We start from the raw sequence: 19,932 nt of genomic DNA on the forward strand, positions 1-19,932 counted from the left end.
CATTGAGAGAAAAGGATAATTATGTGTGTGTCCAGATAACAAAATTCGAACAATGCTACTTGTGTTGGGACTCATAAGGGAGAGATCCTCGTCGCACTGCAAACATGTGAAAGAAATGACAGCGGTTTGGACACTCTAGCGTAAACGATCCTCCACGAAGCGGCAAAACATCTGTTGGACATGCACGGTAATACATCCAGTGTCAGCAGGACATGCGCAACAGGCTCAGCACTCCATTCCATGCATCATATCTATACGCACAGATCTAAATGTACAGAGATGCAACAGTCTGATTTCCTTACACTGGACTTCTCTAAAATTAATAAACCGGTTGGTTGGTGTTGAGCAGCGCTGTATCTGTCTCATCAAGGACAGAGCTAATGGAGCATGAACAGGACCAGCTCAGGAAAAATTAATACACACCACTGTATTTTATTAATGCTAGAAAAAGACTGGCCTTTACAGTGCCTCTTGAGTACAGCTGCCTGTAGACGGTACAAAAATCTGTTTGCTCATATTGATTAAATGGAAGAATTACATGAACTATATCTTCAGCAAGGTCCCATACTTTCAAATTTACCATAATCATCAGATTCAGAACCCTAAAAATACATGGCGCGTTACATTTACGTTTATGAGACTCATCAATCTATAAAGCCGTTCTTTTCTAAAACACTTTGTACGATGTGGAATGTTTTGGAGTCGAAAGTGAAAAAAAAAAAAAAAAAAAAAAAGGCTGCTTGTCTTAACTCATGACTGACAACTCCAGGTCATAAATTGAAGATTATATTATTGTAATGCACTTTGTCAGATTGTTCAAATATTTCCCTAGAGCATCTACAGCAGTTGTAAAGATATGTAGCTGTGTTTCAACTTGAAGTAACATAGAAATACAGGTACAAACATTATATATGATTTAAAACTTAATATATGTATAACATAAGCATGAACATATATATAATTATATATATATGTACGCATATGACACGCAGACAGGCAGAGTCACGTGTGTGTATTTTATTTCATGGAACTGGCACTTTTACAGATCAGCATCAAAGCATGGAAAATAATACTTTGTTTCCTTCATTGAAAGTCTGAAACTTTTCTTCAAAGTCAATGAGAAGACCAGGAGATCTCCGGAGACAAAATTTGCACACGCAGCACGAGGAACAAAGAGACACTAACAACGACCGCGAGAACTTCCACACCCACCCGGCTCTCGTAGCAGCCCGTGTTCTCGTCCTTTCTCGCGATATCAGACATGGACTTAAACTAAAGTGCCGTTTTTAAATTCTTTTTAATAAACACAATTGTTGTTTAGCAATTACGTTAAATTGTGCGAGCAGCCGTTACGATAATTACAAATAAATGTACGAAAGGTAAGCAGAGGATGAGCTCCTCGCGCTTGGCTCTCGACGCGTTGCCATGGTGATCGAAAACACTGCGCACTGATGCTGTCGGACCCGCGGTCTCCAGGCGTCAGTAAGTACACTGCTGATGAAATAATGTGTGCACATTAGTGCATCGCCGTGTGAAACACAGCGTTAACACATGATGACCACAGTTTATACAATAAACACTTATCTTAAAATGGCATCTTCCTGAAACGACTTTTTAGCATCTGTGAAATGCCAAAATGCCAATTTTGTTTTTCACCTCAAATAGACTAAAATCTTTTGCTGAGCCTTCTGGTGAGATAAAGTAAAAATCCTACGATGTTGCGACATATTACCAGAAAGAAAGCTACTACAATACAGTATATGTAAATGTTAAAGGTTACAGCATGCATGTTTTCCATTATTCATGGCCCAGTGTGTCAGCGCACTGGGAATACAAATACATTACACAGTGGCACACTGATACAGTGGCAGCTAAATAATTAAACATTAAATCAAGTGTATGAACCTTCGGATGAACTGAAATCCTGTGCAGGATCAGGGCTGAAGACCACCAGCTTAATTTTTATTTGAGGCAGGAGGTCACACTGGTCCCATCAGGCTACAGACTATGCTCCGCTCAGCATATTAATTATTATATTGTAGTAGTTAACTGGACATTATGTTATCCTGTCTAGCATTATAAATGTCAAGGAGGCACCGTTTGAAATGTTTTTCATTGAAATCAGCAGGACTTTAGTCCTCCGAGACCAGAGTTTTGTTCCCCTGTTGAGGGCCATTGCACTTCTTAGCACTAGTTGGTCTTGCTTTTGAGATAGGGGACCTCTACGAGGATGTATAAGCTGAACTTGCCGGGGGACGATTCAGAGGCGATGGCCACGGAGCGCCGGCGAGCTGCAGAGGCCGCCCGGAAAAAAAGGATTTTCAATGCTCGCAGTCGGATTATGGGAGTAGACCTGAAAGCACTGGACCAGCAGGTCGCTGAGAAACGTGATCGAGAAGAACAGGAGAGGCAGCGGGAGAAGGCCTTTGGTGAGGGCGCTGGAAGGTCATGTTCAAGGGATACCTTTCTTTCAAGCAGCAATCCTGTCCATGTTAAGCCCTCTTGCCCTTTTTCTGTGTGCAGAGTTACTACGAATGAGACAAGATGTTCTGCTCATGCAGCAGCATAAAGAGGAGGAGGACAGAAGACTGGAACTGTCTCGGGAATTAGAGCAACTGAGAGCAATTCAGCAGCGAGCTCAGGACTCCCGTGATGATGATCTTCATAGGAGCCACCAGGAGGCAGCAGTGCCTTCACTCAGAGCTCCACCGGCTGAATTAGGACCGGCTAGCATGCAGATTTTCCAGGTACTATATATAATAATCTCATGTATTTCACCTAAGAATAAGTTCTCATGTTTTGATGAGCACCCAGTTCAATATAGAGAACAATATACATAGAATTATATGCCAAGAAATATACTTTGCTTTATAGCAAGGCATATATTCATGCCACTTTCCTACAAAATTTTTGGCACTAAATGACAGCTGTCTGTTGTTCCTTTCTCGAGTGTTTTTTGGATTGAATAAGAAAAGTATTCATATCAAGGATAAAACAGCAGAATCCTGCTTCACTTATTTTTGATTCATCCATCCACGATTAATAACTGCTTGTCCAGTGCAGGGTCACAGTGGTCCAAAGCTTATCCTGGAAACACAGGGCACAATAGGGCGCAAACATACAAATAATACATACAGTTGAGAGGTACCGTCTTCTCCTGGAACCTGTTTTTGGACTGTGGGAGGAAACTGGAGCTCCTGGAGGAAACCCACATGACCCTGGGGAGAATGTGTAGACTCAACAGAGACTGAGAATGAAGTATGAAGTGTCTACGGATGACTGACTGCCTCTGGATATCTGAAGGGAGAAGATGCCGAGTACAAGGAACGGAAGAGAGCTCAGATGGAAGCTTGCAAGAAAGCTCTGAGAGCACAAGGAGAAGAGAAGGAGAGACTGTGCCAACAGCAGAGACACATGGGTAAGCGCTGTCAATGGGGTAACGGCACAGATGTTTCGGGGTCAGCCTCGCAGTCACATGACTCACTCTCACACACTCAGTGTGTCCCCAGGACTGTGGTGAACTGTCAAACTTCCTGTGAAGCACACTTTTCTGTTTTTTTTCTATTCAGCTCCATAGGCCAGAGCAGAATTAGAGTCAGCGAGGGCAGAAACTGTGATTCGATCGCATCAGACAAGCCGAACCAGTAAGCAGCAGAGTCCAGTTGCTAACAGGGGGGTTCCAGGTGACAAGAAAATTTGGGAACTTTTTTTTGGATATTGGTGTCTTGAGAGAAAAGAGACTTATCTCAGTGTGTTTAGTGATGACCTTGGTGAAGAAATATGTAACAAATCCATATTAGTTATTATAAGTACTTGAAATCACACCTCTATGTGATGGATAGCCAGCAAAGAGCCTAGAGAATATGAGTAATATAATTTTTTAGTATAAGTTATAATTCTAGCTGGTGAATTTTTGTGACACAAATATTGAGAAAGGCTTTCATATAGAAGTGCTTCTTGGATGTAAAATGTATGTCTTTCAGATGGAGTCAAGGCTAAAACATGAGTCTATGAAATCCGAAAGATAAATCTTAGTAAAAAACAAAACCAAGATTTTTAGTATCCGATGCAAAACTATAAATTGGGCTCTAGTTTCGGTAGCAATAAAATGTGTGCCTCAGTATTTTATTTTCAAGAAGCAAAAGATCTGTTTTGTCAGCTTTGAGGAGTAAATAATTCACACACATCCAAACCTTACTGCCATTAAGACAAAGAGCCAGGTTTGCAATAGGTGGCTTGATGATTGAGTAGAGCTGCGAGTCCACAGCGTAGGAGTGGAAAGTTACATTACATTTGTTGGTAATAACTGATAAAGGGATTAATAAAGAGGAAAATGAAGAGAAAAGCAATGGACCCAGCACTGAGCCTTGAGGTACCCTATTCTGACCTGTGATAAGGAAGAGTGAATGGAGCTGTGATCACCGCGTTCATACTGAAATCAGTTTGTGATAGAAGAATTAATTCATCTAAGGACAGTGCTAGAGAGGCCCAAGAATGTGTCCAACCTGTGTAATACAATGTTGTGGTCAATGGTGTCAAAAGTTGCACGAAGATCTAAGATGACGACAACTGTAAGATGGTCTGCCGCAGCTGACAGAAGCACACTGTTACTGACTCTAATTGAGACAGTTTCAGTGTTATGACATGGATGAAAACCAGACAAAAGCAGAGATTTTTCATACAAATTACTGGGGGCTAAACTTGAGTGGTGATGTGAATTTTTATTCTTACAGGATTTTAGAGACAAAAGGGGAGACTTCAAAAATGCTCTACAGTGAATAAGAATAGTGGTGTACAGGGCGAGTTTCTGGGAGGTTACTTTGCAGCACCTTTGAATAAGACCTTTGCTGTGAGAGTGTGTTAGGGGTCCTGAAGTTTCTCTGAAGGCCTGTCCTATACAATAAACTCTCCCTGTTGTAGAGCTGCTGAGAGACATGACTCAGCTCCAGAATGATCTGAGAGAAGTCCAACTCAGTGCTGGGGAAGAGGACTCTAAGAGAACTGCTCGCATTGCTCTGGACAACTACAACCGTGCTCAGGTATTCACTGCCGTCACACCAGCACAGCACGTTCTAGGGCTTTAGAGCGGCGGCTCCAGCAGGTCCAGCAGGTCTTCCAGCCCTTTTCCACTGCTAAGAGCTCAGAGCGGCAGTTAAGCGAAGTCACAAGTGCTTCACGAAATAACTGGAACCATTCCTCCAGGAGCACAACTGACAAGCCGTGGTGCTTTTCAACCACAGTGATCACGTAATTGAAAAATACGATGTAAAATACAGCAAGAGAAACCTCTTTGGTTTGCCTTTGAAATGTTTCCATGACCTCAAACATAGTGTATTGTTGAACAAATGTTTTTTGGTGGCTCACGTTCACTCTGTTTTTCCGTTGGTCTTTTCAGTCCCTAGGGAATGAGCAGACAGCTTACTCGACAGTGTTGTCCTCTCTCTCTTTCCTCAGGCTGAGCAACGGGCAGAACGGCAGAAGAAAGAGCGGCTAAGGGCAGAAGAGGAGGAGCTAATGGAAGTGTGGCACAGCATGACCTCCGACTTTCTGACCGAACGTCCCGAAGCAGCGCTGAGGACATTGGAGAAGACAGACAGAGGGAAGGAGATGAAGACAACGAGGGCGAGCGTGCTCATCGATCGATGGAAGGGGATGAGTGCAGAGCAGCTGAGCGCCATCCACATGGAGCAAAGGGAACAGTGTGCTGAGAAGGAGGTATTAGGAGAACAAGAGGTGGATAAATGGATTTTGTGCGCTTTCACCCAGTCTAAGTTTGTGCTGTCACTGTTTCTTTCTGGTCTCAGTATGATTTCAGTGGTTTCATGCTGGAACTCTGCTGCGATGCTTGTTAATATTCCCCCCTTTTCATCTATTCCTCCTCCATTTCTCTACCTTTTCCATAACCTCCTTCATCCCTGTCCTGAACATCATTCTTCTTTCCTTCGATGCAACCTGGGGCCCTTTTCCCTTTCATTTGTCAGAGAAATAGGAACACTGAGAAGCAGAGAGAGGCAGTGTGGGATTCCCTGCGGACAGAGCTGGCAAGACAGGAGGAGGAGGAGGAGGGGAGGGTAAGGAGAAAGGAGAGGGAGAAGAGGGTCGAGATGGACCGTTACAACAAGCAGCTGGCCGTGGAGCATAGCGCACAGTGAGTATCTGTGCCAGTGCCGTGCATAGATGACATCTTGTAACGTAAGCAGTTTCCTGCCATTTATGTTCACATGTAGTAGGTTACGCTCTTACAGTTTCAAGCACATCGGCTTCTTCTTTACCTTCACATGCACCTCAACTGTGTGCACAGAAGCATCCTGCAGTACACATATTTTTTACACTGCGTGCAGGTACTGTACAAGATCACAAACAGGGTATGATCAGGGCCGTTCAGTTGGTCTTTGAAGCTTTTTCCCTCCACCTGCACAGCAAACCATGCGCATTACATTTATTCATCTAGGAGACACTTTTCCCCAAAGTGACTTCCAATGAACTCTATCTAGTGTTACCAGCCCACACACCTTATTCACCGCAGTGACTTACACTGCTAGATACACTACTTAGACTGGGTCACTCATCCATACATCAGTGGAACACACTCTCTCTGTGTGAACCTGAACAGCATGTTCTTGGACTGTGGGAGGAAACCAGAGCACCTGGAGGAAACCCACAGAGACACAGGGTGAACATGCAAACTCCACACAGGCTGAGCGGGGATCGAACCCACGTCTCGCAGCACCCAGCAATGCTGCTCACTGCCCGTCTGATTCGGGACAGCGCCTTGACTGAAGTCCACATATCACTGCAATTCTGAACTGTCAGTATTATAAGGAGAGCTGCGAAACCTTTAGGACTTGACACTCCTTGACCGCAGTCGAGCAGTTGTGCATATACACAAAAACACTATGTATCTGGTATACATAATGCATACGTACATGTCCCACAGACAGTGTACTGTGTCACTGTTCATCTGAAATGAAATGCAGATGCAGCGTTACCTCCAGAGCACAGTAAATAAAACCCACGTCTCCCTTTCAGCCTCCAGCATCTGACCAAGCAGGTGTACAGCAACAAGCCTACAGCGTACTACTTCGCACAGTTCGGCAGCAGCTCTCGCTGACTACTCCTGACTACTACCCCCATTCGTGTGACACGACTGCATAACTATATTAATGCCGAAGCAAACAAAAAATATAGATGAGCACAGCAATTCTAGCAAAAATGAGGTCTCTGTGTTGTCCTGCATTAAACTGAATAAATTTCACTTTCCGTGCTTTAATTTCGTTCCTACAAGTTAAAGACGCGTCCTTCACATGCATAGGGTTTGCTGTCAGTTTCCTGACGTTTAGACTATGTAGGCTTATGAATGGCGCTGTCAGTTCGTTGACAGTAGATGAGTGTTTTTGTGCTGTCAGCAAGTGTGGCAATGATCAGGGAAAACAATCATGGTTTTATTTCTGCTTTTATCCCCCCTCTGGTACTAACAATCCGAGGAATAAAAAGTCAGTCACGAAAAGAGAGGTTGTCACCACCTGTTGTTCTACTTTATCCTCATATTTTATTGGTCATGTACAGTATTCCAGTTACAGTGGAGGTGGTTGTAAGCTTTTACAGTTCCACTGGTCATGAACATCCTTAACCCTGTCCTCACACTGACATTACAGATAATCCCATAGCGCACCCCCAACACCCACCCCCCACAATGAAGCTGTTAGTCTTTTTTTTTTTTTTAATTTTTTTAATCTTCTCTTCGCTGGAGTCTTATTTTGTACATTTTTAAACAATAGAACAATATCAGCATTTGCCCAGAAAGGGGCTGAGGGAGGACAGCAAATTTGGGATAATATAATGTGCTCGGTCCCATCCTGACCCCACATCCCTGAAACTGCGAACTCAACCTCCTGTAACACAGTCATTCAGATGTTCTTTTCTTCAGGAACAGCATGGAAATCTCATCCGTACTGCCGTTCATTCACGTTCCACTAAAAACACATTACACATGATGTGCTTTATGGTGCGATACTGTCAAATGCTTCCCCTCTGAGTGTGTAATGGGATTCAGAGAGTGGGGCTGGCGCTGTGGAAGGGGCTTCGCACTCAAACCCTTGTCCAGGGAAAGCCTTCCCACATACTGGACAATTTCACTGTCCCCGGCTGACTGTCTAGACAAAGAAAAGCGCTTACTGTACAGGGCCCCGTTGGACCACGGGAGCATCATAGATGGCCAACGTGCCCCCGGCCTCTTTAGTCAGCAGCAAATCCAGAATTTGTTCTGCTGCCTGTCTTCTGGAGATAGAGCTTCCAACATATTCATATCTCTCCAGTGACTTGTCTTTGTGGTTCTTTTGTAATGACAATAGATACTAACGTTCCATTCATTTTTTTATTTTAATTAAAAAAAAAAAAACACTATGATTTGCAGTAACTACCACTTGTGTTTTTGCCAACTATATGCTAATTTTCTAAGACAGTCAGATTGCTAACACCATTCATACATTTATCAAAAAAATAGTACTTATGGTCATTACAATTAAAAAAAAAAAAAAAAAAAAAAATTTCACCTTTAGTTCGACAACATTAAAGTCAAACAAAAATATAAATTAAAGTACAAAGTATTTTTAACTCTAATAAAGGACACAATCTTTGTGTTTTATTTACATTCAGTGGCATTTTAGTTCCTGTATTTTTCGCGGTATTTGTTCATATTCTTGGCCTTTTCTCCTTTTTTTTTGACTTCTTTGAACACTATCCTTGTTATAGCGGCTTCCCCCACACTCATTCTGAACTGAACATATCGAAAAAAGAAACTTGTGAATTATGAAAACAGCCAACATGAGCTTCCTTTTCGCTTATTCAACACACAGCATGGAATACTACAGTAAAAGCAAAATTGATAATAATAGTTTGTGTGTTACAGGGGTGTTTCTGCTTTTAAAACCCTTGTTCTACCGTATACATACGTAAGCCCACTTAAAACGTGTCCCGCAATTTTGATGCTACAGGACTAGGAGAGAGGATCTGGTAGTTTACAACTAATACAGTTTAATACACAATAAACGGGGACACGGACACTTACAGAGTGCAGCACAAAAAGGTGAGAACAATGGATAATAGTAAGGATAACAGATCGCTGACGTGTAGGTATGCCAGTAAAACACCCATATTCAAACTCTGCATCTATGACCTAGGGGTAAATGGATAGATGGCCTTTTATATACATTAAAGCTGTGGTATTCTCCACAGATACTTTCTTTTCACCACATTTTTGATAGTCTGATATAAAAGCAATAATTTCTTATGCATCCTAAATCTATACAGTATGAAACTTGGCAAGTGTATTATTCAAAATATTTCTCAGTGTCCTGTGCTGGTACACAGAAAATTAAATGCTAATATCTATATTAATAACAGTGATAATAATAATAATAATAACAAAATAAAGGGATAAATCTGAATTTGTACATACAATAAATATATCATGTCGGTGAAATAAAGTCAAATAAAACAAGTATATTTTGTAAGGTAGATTAAAATAACCATTAAGGATGACAACAAATGTAAGTACATTGATATTGTAAACACATTAACCTTTGCTAGTAAGACATACCATAATTTTCAGGACACTTCAATGGCAGATTGTGTTCAAAAGTAATACATCACTGTAAGACATCCAATCTATAACCAACAATCGTCAAACTACATCATCTCTATGCTTACATTGTACATACTTCAGGTGTCTGTTTCAGTCTCTCTCTCGCTTTGTCTCCTTCCTCAGACCTGGAGATGTGTTCATGGCTCTTTCCTCGTTTCACCTCTTTTCACTCCTGTCCTGAAGTCAATGCCACTACCTCATGGAATGAACCCCGAACCTCCCTCTCGACTTGACTCGTAGGGTACTTGTCTCGCTTGCCGTAGTTTTGCATTTGACACGACTAAAACGCAAGTATATATGGGCATGAAGATACAGAGAGACAGAATGGAGCAGAGAAAGAAGGAGAGAGAGAGAGAGAGAGAGAGAGAGAGAGAGAGAGAGAGAGAGAGGGGATGTCACTCCAGGACATCGCTACCTGAAGAAGACCGGTCAGACAAGGGATTCATTAATTTCAGGATACAGTATTTCGTCACTGTTTGTATGCATGTGTGTATGTGTGTGTGTGTGTGTGTGTGTGTGTGTGTGTGTGTCTCTCTATGTATTCTTCTGTCACCTTGTTCAGACAGCGGTCATGGTGCAGTTAATGGGGACAGGTCTGCAATTCTAATGTATCATTTTGGGGTATTTGTCAGTCTTAGATGGTAACAATGAACCAGTGGGTGATTATGGCAAGGTAATAGTCAGGCAGTGGGTGTTTCTATCAGGTCTTTGCATGACAGCAAGAGTCAGTGTGACAGTGGCGGCTTTGTCGTGACTTGGGGGTGTCAGTGCTTGGGTGCGTCAGGCTGTCGGACGGTCTCGCTCCCTCAGTCCAGGATTCCAGTGATGGAGTTGGGAGTAGTTGGGTTGCCTGGGGGGTCTTCAGAAGGATTGACAGGTGAAGTTGCTGCCAAGGCCTCCTGATCCCCAGGGCCAGGAATATCCATTTTACCATCCAGCTGAACGACAAGGAGGGAGTCCTGGTTGCCATCGACCGCTTCTGCTAACCTCGCCAGGCTGCCTTGACTTCCCAGTTTGCTGTCCTCGCAGAGCGATGGCTGACTAGTGGTCCCTTTCTCTTCGTTGTCACTGCAAGAGTGAGAGGGCCAGGCAGAGCGAAGGAGAAGGACAGAGGCAATAATGAAGTGAGCTCCTAAAACTTTTCAGTTTACACTTAAAACACCACATGCAGAGATATTAACGTCAGCAAAGGAGAGAAGGAAGAAGAAATGCATTTTGAGCTGAAAATTTAGGAAACGGCATCACTCGAAAGGACAAAACCTTCCAGTGCAAAAAGCAACTAGATTTAGAAAAAGTGAGTGCCTGGGTACGGAAGAGAAAAAATTAAAAAATAATTGTGTCAGTACTGAATGTAAACAGCAGAATAATGTATTGCTCAGTGAAAACATAAAATTCCTGTTAACGTAAAACTGAGAACAAACCGTAAATTAAACTGAAACCCAAGCCGAACCCAACAACTGCTTTTGAAAATGATACAAATATATCAGTGTCACCAGAAAAAAAACTGCCAGTCAGATTGCAGTCTCTCCAGAGTATGGAATTAAACACTGTGAGCACATCGGTTCTCCCAAGGCAATAAAAAACAAATACAAAAAAGGCAGCGATGGCCCAGAGGCTTTAATATCTGACTACACTGGATCAGGGGACAACAGAAGAAGATAAGACACACTGTGGTTCACGCTGCACCCACTGCCTGCCATACAGCCGTGTGTTAGTTCCACACACACATTAAGAAGAAAGCCCTAAGCAAAGGCAGTCAGATATCAGTACAGAAGAACACTGGGAATAACAGCACCATATTAAAAAAAAAATGTGTGTACCGCAATGGCACAGTCAAAAGTCAAGGTGAATGCGGAGCAGAGGAAAGCAAACACGGACATACAATCCCAACGCGAGCCGAGGCAACGCTACACCAGGGCTCGGGACTCAGTGGTACAGTCCGGCAGTGCCGGGGTCCAGAGAGTCAGCAAACACACAGGTACCATAAATAAACTGGCTCGTTGACATCACAAACAGTAGCTCAAATACAAGAACTTCATGCTGCCATGGAACAACGGGATAAAGACATTCAGGCCCTGAGCAATTACTAGCAGAGCTACTCGTACGGGACCGGTATAGCGACAAATTATAGAGCCATCCATGGGCACTGAGACACACTATAGCATACACACCACACCTGATATGAACACTCATGCTGTTGCTGCTGGTACCTCCGAAATCTGCTGCAAGACAACACCGGCAGCCCAGGACCCACTACTAGAGCGGAGACCGAACAAGGCAAGAATATGATAATCCATACAGGAACCAAGGACTTGTGTAACATCGACATGGCAGGGGCCCCGACGCATCGCAGTTATGGTGACCCGAGACCACCCATCAAACTCGAGGGACAGTCTCCACCTCTCCATCTCAGGATATTAATGTCGAGGTGTCCCGCAGATGTGTCCTCACAGGTGAAAGGTTCGACCCGGAAGAAACGGGCAGCTCAACAAGGCCGCTAAGCAACAGTGGATAAACTAAGTCAGGTACATACTGTATGTACCATGATTTGTGTCTGAACAGCAATGTACGCACTATGTCAATGTCTTAAATAAAGCTTAAAAGCATCATTATTCACCGTTATACGGTCGTTTAATAGACATGTTAGTCTTAGAGTCATTCATTGAAAAAAGTTTCTTTGTAAAATAAAAAACAGTTTCACTTATTTCAGGTGGAAATTTTAACCACAAGACAAAAAAAGGGACTGGAAATATGTAAGCAATTCAGCTTAAATACTGTGAACTGTAGAACTATGTGGGACGATTCACCTATAACACACTGTTAGGTAGAGGTGTCAGAGACCCTGCCCTCAGAAACATTACACATATAAATGGATCTAGGACAGCACTGCAGACCAGTCACCCCTGAGGTCCCTTGTCACCCAGAAAATGCTAAATCATTTCCATAAAACACAGTAACTTATACTGACAAAGTATAAATTAAGCCACATGAGATTTAAATAAATTATGTGAGACACCAGCAATAAATTCAAACTTGAAATGTATGAATTTTAACATGGATTTATGAACGAGTTTAGATTCATGAGAAAAAAAAAATTCTGACAGTCTTGGACACTTAAAGTGAATCTGGCCAAAATCAAAGCGATGGACTTCAAGAAAAAGGCCAGATCACAGGGAAACGGGCATTGCTTCATATTGGGACACACTACCAACGTCAACAGCCACTTGTCCAGAGCAGGGTCACAGCAAGCCGGAACCTATCCCGGAAACACAGGGTACAAAGTCAACGGGGGAAGGGACACACCCTGGACGGGACACCAGTCCAAAGCAGGGCACCCCAAGCAGGACTCGAACCCCAGACCAACCACACAGCAGGCACCACCAACTTCACTTAAAAAGGCTTGGCCATTATAGTGAATGGGGAAATGTGTTAAGAAATACTACGCCCAATAAAAATGTGACATGTGATTACCTAATGAAGTCCACACTTCTCTATGGAAACGACATTTATGATGCAGTACAACTGAAAAATAACAATGCAGTGAATAAAACCCAAAGGCGTAACAACCTGTCCTACCAACAGGTACTTAGCAATCGGGTTCAGAGGAGTTAAACAAATACTGGAGAGGACAAGTTTGGCTTTACTTCCTATACATGTGCCACAGAAGTGGATGTAGAACAGAATTAGGTCAATTTCCCCCAAATCCACCAATAGAAAAAAAGCACTGTACTGGAACCTTCTACAGTCCTTGAGCGCAAAGTCGTAGCAGAAAAAATCCTCGAGAATAGGTGGACATGAAAAAAGACGTGCAAGGAAAACACTACCGCACTAATCTCAAAATATAGAACTATCAATCTTAAGAATAATTTCATGTTATTTCTTCTTATTGGCACAACAACTACATTGTCACTGGGCATTCATGGACTGGTAGGTTATCTCGTAAGAGGAAAAAATGTGAAGAAAAGAATCACGCTGAGTGAGTAAAGCATTCGTTAGCACAGCTGCTCCATTAAAACAGGCCAACATGAAAAGACATGGGAAAATAAAGAGGACAGATTCTGCACCTACTGTAACAGGGGAAGCTGAGAATATGGAGCATTTCTCCTCTTGACCTGCCCCAAATACCCGTCTGAAAGAAACACCTTCCCCCTAGTTAGCCGCATTCAGCACATAATTTCTATTCATGCCCAAACAGGAAAAAGGGAAAAATTGATATTTCCATGCATTACTGAAATCTGGAACAAAACAAGATTTTTTCCCTTGATTTAGATTTTTTGGTTTAAGCAAAATTTTTTGCATTTTGACAGAACAGGGTCTTAGCTATCAGACTTTTATAAGGAACAACCTCCTATTTGAAATCACTTTCCTTAAAATCCATTTTTTCCCTGGGATGTTTTTTGTTTACTGGGTAGTAAGCGACTCTCACTGCATGAAATAAGTCTCTTAAAATGTCTATTGCATTGAAGACGGCAACAGATAAAAGCCAGAATATATGAGAAAGTCTAATATACAAAATTAATGAGAATGTAAAATGTATGAGAATGTATAGCTGATCAAAAAAATCAAAGGACAGACAGTACAGTACAAAAGGAAAAATGTATAAAGTACTAGCAAAAAAAGCAGCAGTGGTCCAGAAGTAAACACCCAGATGGATGCATCATGAACAATTCAGATTCATACCTTTCAAGAGATCTGCACGCAATGGAAGCACAGAGAGAAAAAGAGCACATATGAGATGACATCGAGAAACCTGCAGTTTCTTGATCTTTCATAAATCCACCTTGTGGGAGTTTTTCATTTGTAGCATAATTTGAGCCCAAATAAGTGTTTGTGCGTATAAGTACGTATTTTGAAATCTTACACGAGTCAGTTGATTAGGGTTAGGGTTAAATGTAGTCATGTGAAGCAGATTGTGTGGGGCACTAGTGTACCTGTACTCTCCGAACGCCTCATCCTTCATTGGACGAGCTTCAGAATCCACCTGGCCCTCTTCCTTATCCTTCACTGAGAGAGAGGGGGGGGTTATTAGAACTCAGGTGCTCCTAGGAGCAAGCACCTGATAAGGCCTATTGTTCACATTCATCAACATCTCTGCTGCATCTACGTCACCGGAAATTCGAGCGCACTGCTGCGCAAAGCCATCCCTATCCATACATCCAGAGAAACATGGAGCATTTTCGTGCCACTGTGTTACCTGAATACTTGCCCCCCTTGGTCCTTTTGATGATGCAGAGAATGAGCAATACCAACAGAAGAACCATGATAGCACTGATGAGCCCAATAAACCAGCCCTGAGTGGCGAAGCCCTCTTTCAGCTCCAGCATTCCTGCACAGAGGAAGAAAAGAGAACAAGCGAAAACTGGAAGTTATCCTGCAGCTGTAGATTATATACAGTAAAAGAGTTTGGAATAATTTTACTATCTCAACTTAAGCCTAGTTTTAATTAACTAAATTATACTGTTGGATTTTCCAATGAAAATTCAGTTCAGTTTAGAACTAGACAATCTGTGCCCAGAAGACCAGCTCAGCAAGTAAATAGCACATAAAGTATGAATTTGTGTAGCACGTTCCAAAAAAAGATCTCACATCTCATTGGTTTGTAGAGATACATAATCCCATCCTCTAGATACCTGTAGGGGAAACACTTCAAACGAGTTTGATCTTGGAGCAGAGAATCAGTCATACGTAGTTGCATCGTACAGGAGAAGACAGCCATACTGGTCCATGGACGTTCTGGAATCTGGCTATGATGCTTTGTCAGTAACCACAACTGAGTGCTTACGTTCATTTCAATGAGCTTCATTTGAAAGAAGAGATTCTGTAGAGCTCATGCACCATGCAATGAAGAGTACTGGGTGTTGGCATATTTCTTGATAATGAGGAAGAACAAAGAACCATTTAGGTTTTAGAAACCACACAGTTCTTCAATAAGTGCTTCAGTTATTTGGCCACGGAACATTAACTGGGATGACCAACCACAAAGACCGGAAGAGGGGTGCAGAAAGTAGCCGTTACCTTCTCCTTGGGTCTGAATGTCAGTCTCCCAGAAGGTATTGTTGCTGAAGATGAATTGTAGTCGATATTGAGATCCCGGCTGTAGACCCTGGAGCTGATAGAAGGACTGAGTGGAATTTAGCTTCTCTGACACTTTCCACTGACCTCCACCTAAGAGGGAAACACAAAAGATTCAAAAGGACAGCGTAAACAAACCAAGGGCACTGCCAAAATAATTTAGAAATTTTTTGGATAAAAACATGTGATTGAACTGTGGTTTGAGCTCATAATTGAACCCAGCCCGGTTTGCAGTGCATTACAGACCCGAAGGCTGTTTGATGTCTTACTGCCATGTCTCACCATTTTTGCTGAGGTAATGAATGTGGAAGGCAACGTTTCTGTGTCGGTCGCCAGACACCCAGCTGAGATTGACGGACGTTTCACCAACGGACATGCTAATGTTGGAGGGAGGAGCTGGAAGAAAGACAGGAGTTATAAGAGTGTCTTTTAACCTGATTTAGTCAATCACGCCAAGTGTGTAAAAGCTATGTGGGAACCTGGATGGCTCATCTGAGAACACTGCCAGATTTCAGAGGAAATAAGCAGCTTAATTCAGGATTAATTTCCCTGGACAGTCTCAGCTTTTCTGTGACTGAGACACACAATAGACATGGCACCCCTTGTACTACTTAACAGTTCGGAAAGACTGCTGTGGACTAAAATCTACAAGCGTGGAAGTCACGAGGATCACTTGTTCAAAAATTACTGTTTTCACTCTTTTGTATCTTGTTTTAAGTACTGGAAGGCGGGAGGAAAATGTCTTGAAATCTGTTAATTTGCAATGTTATGGGAAGCTTGCCCTTGTGATGCTCTCATGGCAGTAGACCCTTTTGCCCCTCAGCTTGCAGCCTGCGCTCTGATGAGGGGTTTTTAGAAGTGTGAGCCACATCTCAAGCATTGTTAAAAATGGTAAAAGTGCAGAGTAAGCATACTGCGTTAGGAGAAATGCTGGGGGAGCAAGAACATTGATTGGATGCTTTAACACGTAGAATGGATTATATAGGTTGGGTGCAATGTGGCAGAGTTGGCTTCTTGTTGGGTAGGTCACATTGAAACAGAGGTCTTCTTAAATATGACTTGTGCTTTTTTGTTCACATAAATAAGCCTGAATAGTAATGAAATACAGACGCCCCTCGACTTACGCAAATAGACCATTCTTCAACCCCTTACGTAAGTATAAAGTTACGTATGTTAGATTCCCCCTCCTCCCGCACCATTCAACATAATATCATTAATAATTTTTCCATCAGTTATTGCACCTTGACATTTCTTCGTTATTATTGTTGTTTTCATGCCATCTGTTCCTTTCACGTGCTCCTTTATACGTGCAGCATCCTTCACTACTGTATTCATAGTCGATACGCTAAACCTGGTTCCTGTGCTATAGACGATGATCTTTGTCCACCTTCATACTTCCGTATTATTTTCAATTTCATCTCCAAATTGATTGCTTGCAAGACAGCGCTCATTTTCCTTACATTTACATTTATTCATTTAGCAGATGCTTTTCTCCAAAGCAACGTATATCTCATAGAAAATACAATGTGTGCATTACGTTAGGAGATAGAGACACTCAGATGCAGACGCATGATTCTTAAATAGACTTAGTGTTTTTTCCACCACATGGACCAACGTACGCCACACGTGAATCTGCATAAAACTTTATCCAAATATCATCGATTTCTGATCACCTTCCTAGTAATAATTTTTTTTGGATTCATGTGACATTACAGGAGTAGCTGCGTAAAGGTTTATCTGTTGTTTAACAGTTATGATCTCAAAGTTATAGTGCATGAACATTTACACGTTACATGAAGTTAGTAGATCATGGTCAAAGTGAGTCCAAAAGAGATGAGTTTTAAGACCCTTTTCAAATGTAGACAGAGATTTATCAGTAAGTGGATCCTTCAAGTGCACGTTAACCACCAGGCATTGTGAATAATGAAAAGGGTAAAAAAAAAAAATATGCGAGAAAAGCACTAAGGAGAGAAGATCCGTTCACGGCTGAAAATACGCGGAAACTGGGAAGATGCATCTTCCTGCCTTGTGTGGCTACGTCGACTTGCGCTTAACGTACTTCAGATGTTATGCGTAAAATTAAAGCCGGGAATTTTTCACGTAAATCCGTATCACGGAAGTAGAGGGATGTCTGCATATTGCAGTTTGTGGATATTTGTGCGTACGCCACTGGGTCAGGCAGAAATAAATAATAAACTCAGTCACTTGTTGTATTGTAGGGTTGCAGTGGTTCAGAGTCTATTCGAGAAGCACAGGGAACTATGCTAGCCAGGGATGCAATGGACTGGATGCCAGTGTATCGCCAGATAGTTCACAATAAATACTTAATATAACATTATTTCATAATCAACATGGATGGTGAATGATTTAAAATTATTTCAACTTTTATATTATTGTGAAGAATATAATATTCTGTTCTTCCTCATATGGAATGTATACCTGATTAGTCTGTATTTCACATACATTTTAAAAAAGCAAATTCCTTTCCTTTCTGCGATTACAAACTCTGAACTGAAAATCTGATGAAATGTAACCGGTTACAGTTTTGAGAGGTTTCGCCTAGTTTATTTTGTAAGACTAAACGGGCTTCGTCCAAAATAATTGCTCCGCTGACGGCGTTCAAGGGTTCTTCAGCCTTCGAGAGCTATTTAGCAGTTTTTCTAGGTGCGAAGAATTCTTTGACGATGTGGAGTGGAGGGAGTTTTTGTGCAGGAAAGTTTTAATGGCCCATAAATGGTAACACAATAAAATCACATCCATCTATCTAAAATCAGGCTTGCAATCCCACCTCCATCCAGCATTGTGGCACCTTCCTTAATGATGGCTTCCCCATCACCTGCTGAGGTCCGTCCTCGCAGGTAGAACCGGTAGCGGCTCTGGGGATCCAGCTGCTTCACTGTGAACTGAGAGGCACTGCTGTCGTCAATGGTCTCCACCTGCATGGGGCTGTCTTCGCTGTCTGTAACTGGAAAGGGAGGTTGGGTGGGTGCGCTAGTGACGAGCGATACACAGGAACACCTCCATATGGACGGAGATGCACAAGCAGCTCAAAACATGCTGTACGCTGGTGCACGAAAGACCCTGACAGAGAGGCAGGCAGATGGCGAGAGATTCGTTCTTTCCACCTGTTGCCATTTCTGAGCGAAACACAGGTGGTTTTCAGTTTCAGTGGCTACCAATGTTTTTGGGTGTTGAATGGAGAGGGTGAAGAGACTCACTCTGCTGGTACTGCAGTAGGTATCCAGTGAGGACTCCGTTGGGCTGTGAAGGCGGGGTCCAGTGGAGGGTCAGCTCCGTCTCCGAGGGGCTCTCCAGGTGCAGGGAGGTGGGATGACTCGGCACTGCAGGTAGAGGCACCCAGCGATCAGGCACACGGAGGACCTTTCCGCAGCGCACGCTCTCAGCCATACTTTTCGTTTGAGCCCTGTGTCCCCCCCCCCCCGCCCCAGTCTTACCTCCCTCTGGGGTGTCGAAAGAGATGGGCTCAGAGGGCGGCCCTTCCCCTTTGCTGTTGAAGACCGTCACAGACACGGCGTAACGGGAGTACGGCTGCAGGCCTCCCAGCACCTTCTTCTCCTCATTGGCCCCGGTCTCCACAGTGACCGAGTCGCTCCTCTCTCCCTCCCTTTCATTCCTGCCCCGTTTCCGGCGGCCTCGCCTGTTCCCAGGACCCAGCCTCTTCAGATGAACCTGTGGAGTGGTACAACACGGTATCCAAAAGCGAACTCACAAACAGGGAAGGACGAAAGGAAGCAGTGTCGGTAAAACAAGTGTGAAGGACCCAAAAAGCAGCATGAAGAAGTCGGAGAAGAGCTAAGAAGAGTCCTGGTTCTCATCTCCTTCCAGTACCTTGTACCCGAGCAAATGTCCTCGCACAGTGTCCTTGCTCACTGGAGCCCACTTCACCTTGATGGCAGTGCTGTTGATCACCTCCACCCCGACACCCACAGGAGCCTCCAAAGGAGCTGATGTTGGGGGAAAGACGAGAGAGGAGAAAGGAGGGCGAGAGATGGGGTGAAGGTGTAGCGGGTAAATATCGCTGAATAAAGAAAATTTATTCAATACAAAGAGAAAGCAAAATAAGTAGTTGAATTAAAAATTACACTGTTTAAAGATCAAAAGTCAAGATTTCAACAACACAATATAGCAAAAACTTTATGATGTAATTTTTTTTGCATTTTCCATTCAGTTTTGTTAGATTAAACATATCTTTTGGT

At 42.8% G+C, this 19,932-nt stretch overlaps 2 protein-coding genes across 4 annotated transcripts in view; one reads left to right on the top strand and one right to left on the bottom strand.

The window, feature by feature from the left end:
- Positions 1-1,436: 1,436 nt before the first annotated feature.
- Positions 1,437-7,215, top strand: ribc1 (RIB43A domain with coiled-coils 1). The gene is made up of 8 exons (XM_018760283.2): positions 1,437-1,482; positions 2,212-2,429; positions 2,524-2,747; positions 3,304-3,418; positions 4,921-5,039; positions 5,455-5,715; positions 5,982-6,148; positions 7,030-7,215. Exons 2-8 carry the CDS (start codon positions 2,231-2,233, stop codon positions 7,109-7,111), a joined length of 1,167 nt encoding a protein of 388 aa, XP_018615799.1. The 5' UTR covers positions 1,437-1,482; positions 2,212-2,230; the 3' UTR covers positions 7,112-7,215.
- A 2,677-nt stretch (positions 7,216-9,892) lies between these two features.
- The window catches only part of l1cama (L1 cell adhesion molecule, paralog a), a 41,362-nt gene continuing 31,322 nt past the window's right edge, over positions 9,893-19,932 (bottom strand). For 2 of the 3 annotated variants that reach the window (XM_018760518.2, XM_029246200.1), the window contains exons 20-29: positions 19,565-19,680; positions 19,171-19,405; positions 18,934-19,056; positions 18,504-18,680; positions 15,998-16,111; positions 15,659-15,808; positions 14,838-14,969; positions 14,575-14,647; positions 14,324-14,335; positions 9,893-10,711 (exon numbers count right to left, since the gene is read on the bottom strand). In XM_018760518.2, coding sequence (XP_018616034.2) covers positions 10,450-10,711; positions 14,324-14,335; positions 14,575-14,647; positions 14,838-14,969; positions 15,659-15,808; positions 15,998-16,111; positions 18,504-18,680; positions 18,934-19,056; positions 19,171-19,405; positions 19,565-19,680 — 1,394 coding nt within the window. In that variant the 3' untranslated portion in view covers positions 9,893-10,449. The remainder of the gene's footprint in view (positions 10,712-14,323; positions 14,336-14,574; positions 14,648-14,837; positions 14,970-15,658; positions 15,809-15,997; positions 16,112-18,503; positions 18,681-18,933; positions 19,057-19,170; positions 19,406-19,564; positions 19,681-19,932) is intronic. The other variant, XM_029246201.1, reaches the window with a different exon arrangement.

The sequence above is a fragment of the Scleropages formosus genome, chromosome 19 (assembly GCF_900964775.1).
Source record: "Scleropages formosus chromosome 19, fSclFor1.1, whole genome shotgun sequence".
In the NCBI taxonomy this organism is placed as follows: Eukaryota; Metazoa; Chordata; class Actinopteri; order Osteoglossiformes; family Osteoglossidae; genus Scleropages; species Scleropages formosus.

Bases quoted from the DNA above. Each gene is read 5' to 3' on its own strand.
- ribc1 (XM_018760283.2), top strand. From the start codon at position 2,231: ATGTATAAGCTGAACTTGCCGGGGGACGATTCAGAGGCGATGGCCACG. The intron at 3,419-4,920 runs GTAAGCGCTGTC...TCCCTGTTGTAG, and splicing joins CCAACAGCAGAGACACATGG to AGCTGCTGAGAGACATGACT. The intron at 5,040-5,454 runs GTATTCACTGCC...CTCTTTCCTCAG, and splicing joins ACAACTACAACCGTGCTCAG to GCTGAGCAACGGGCAGAACG.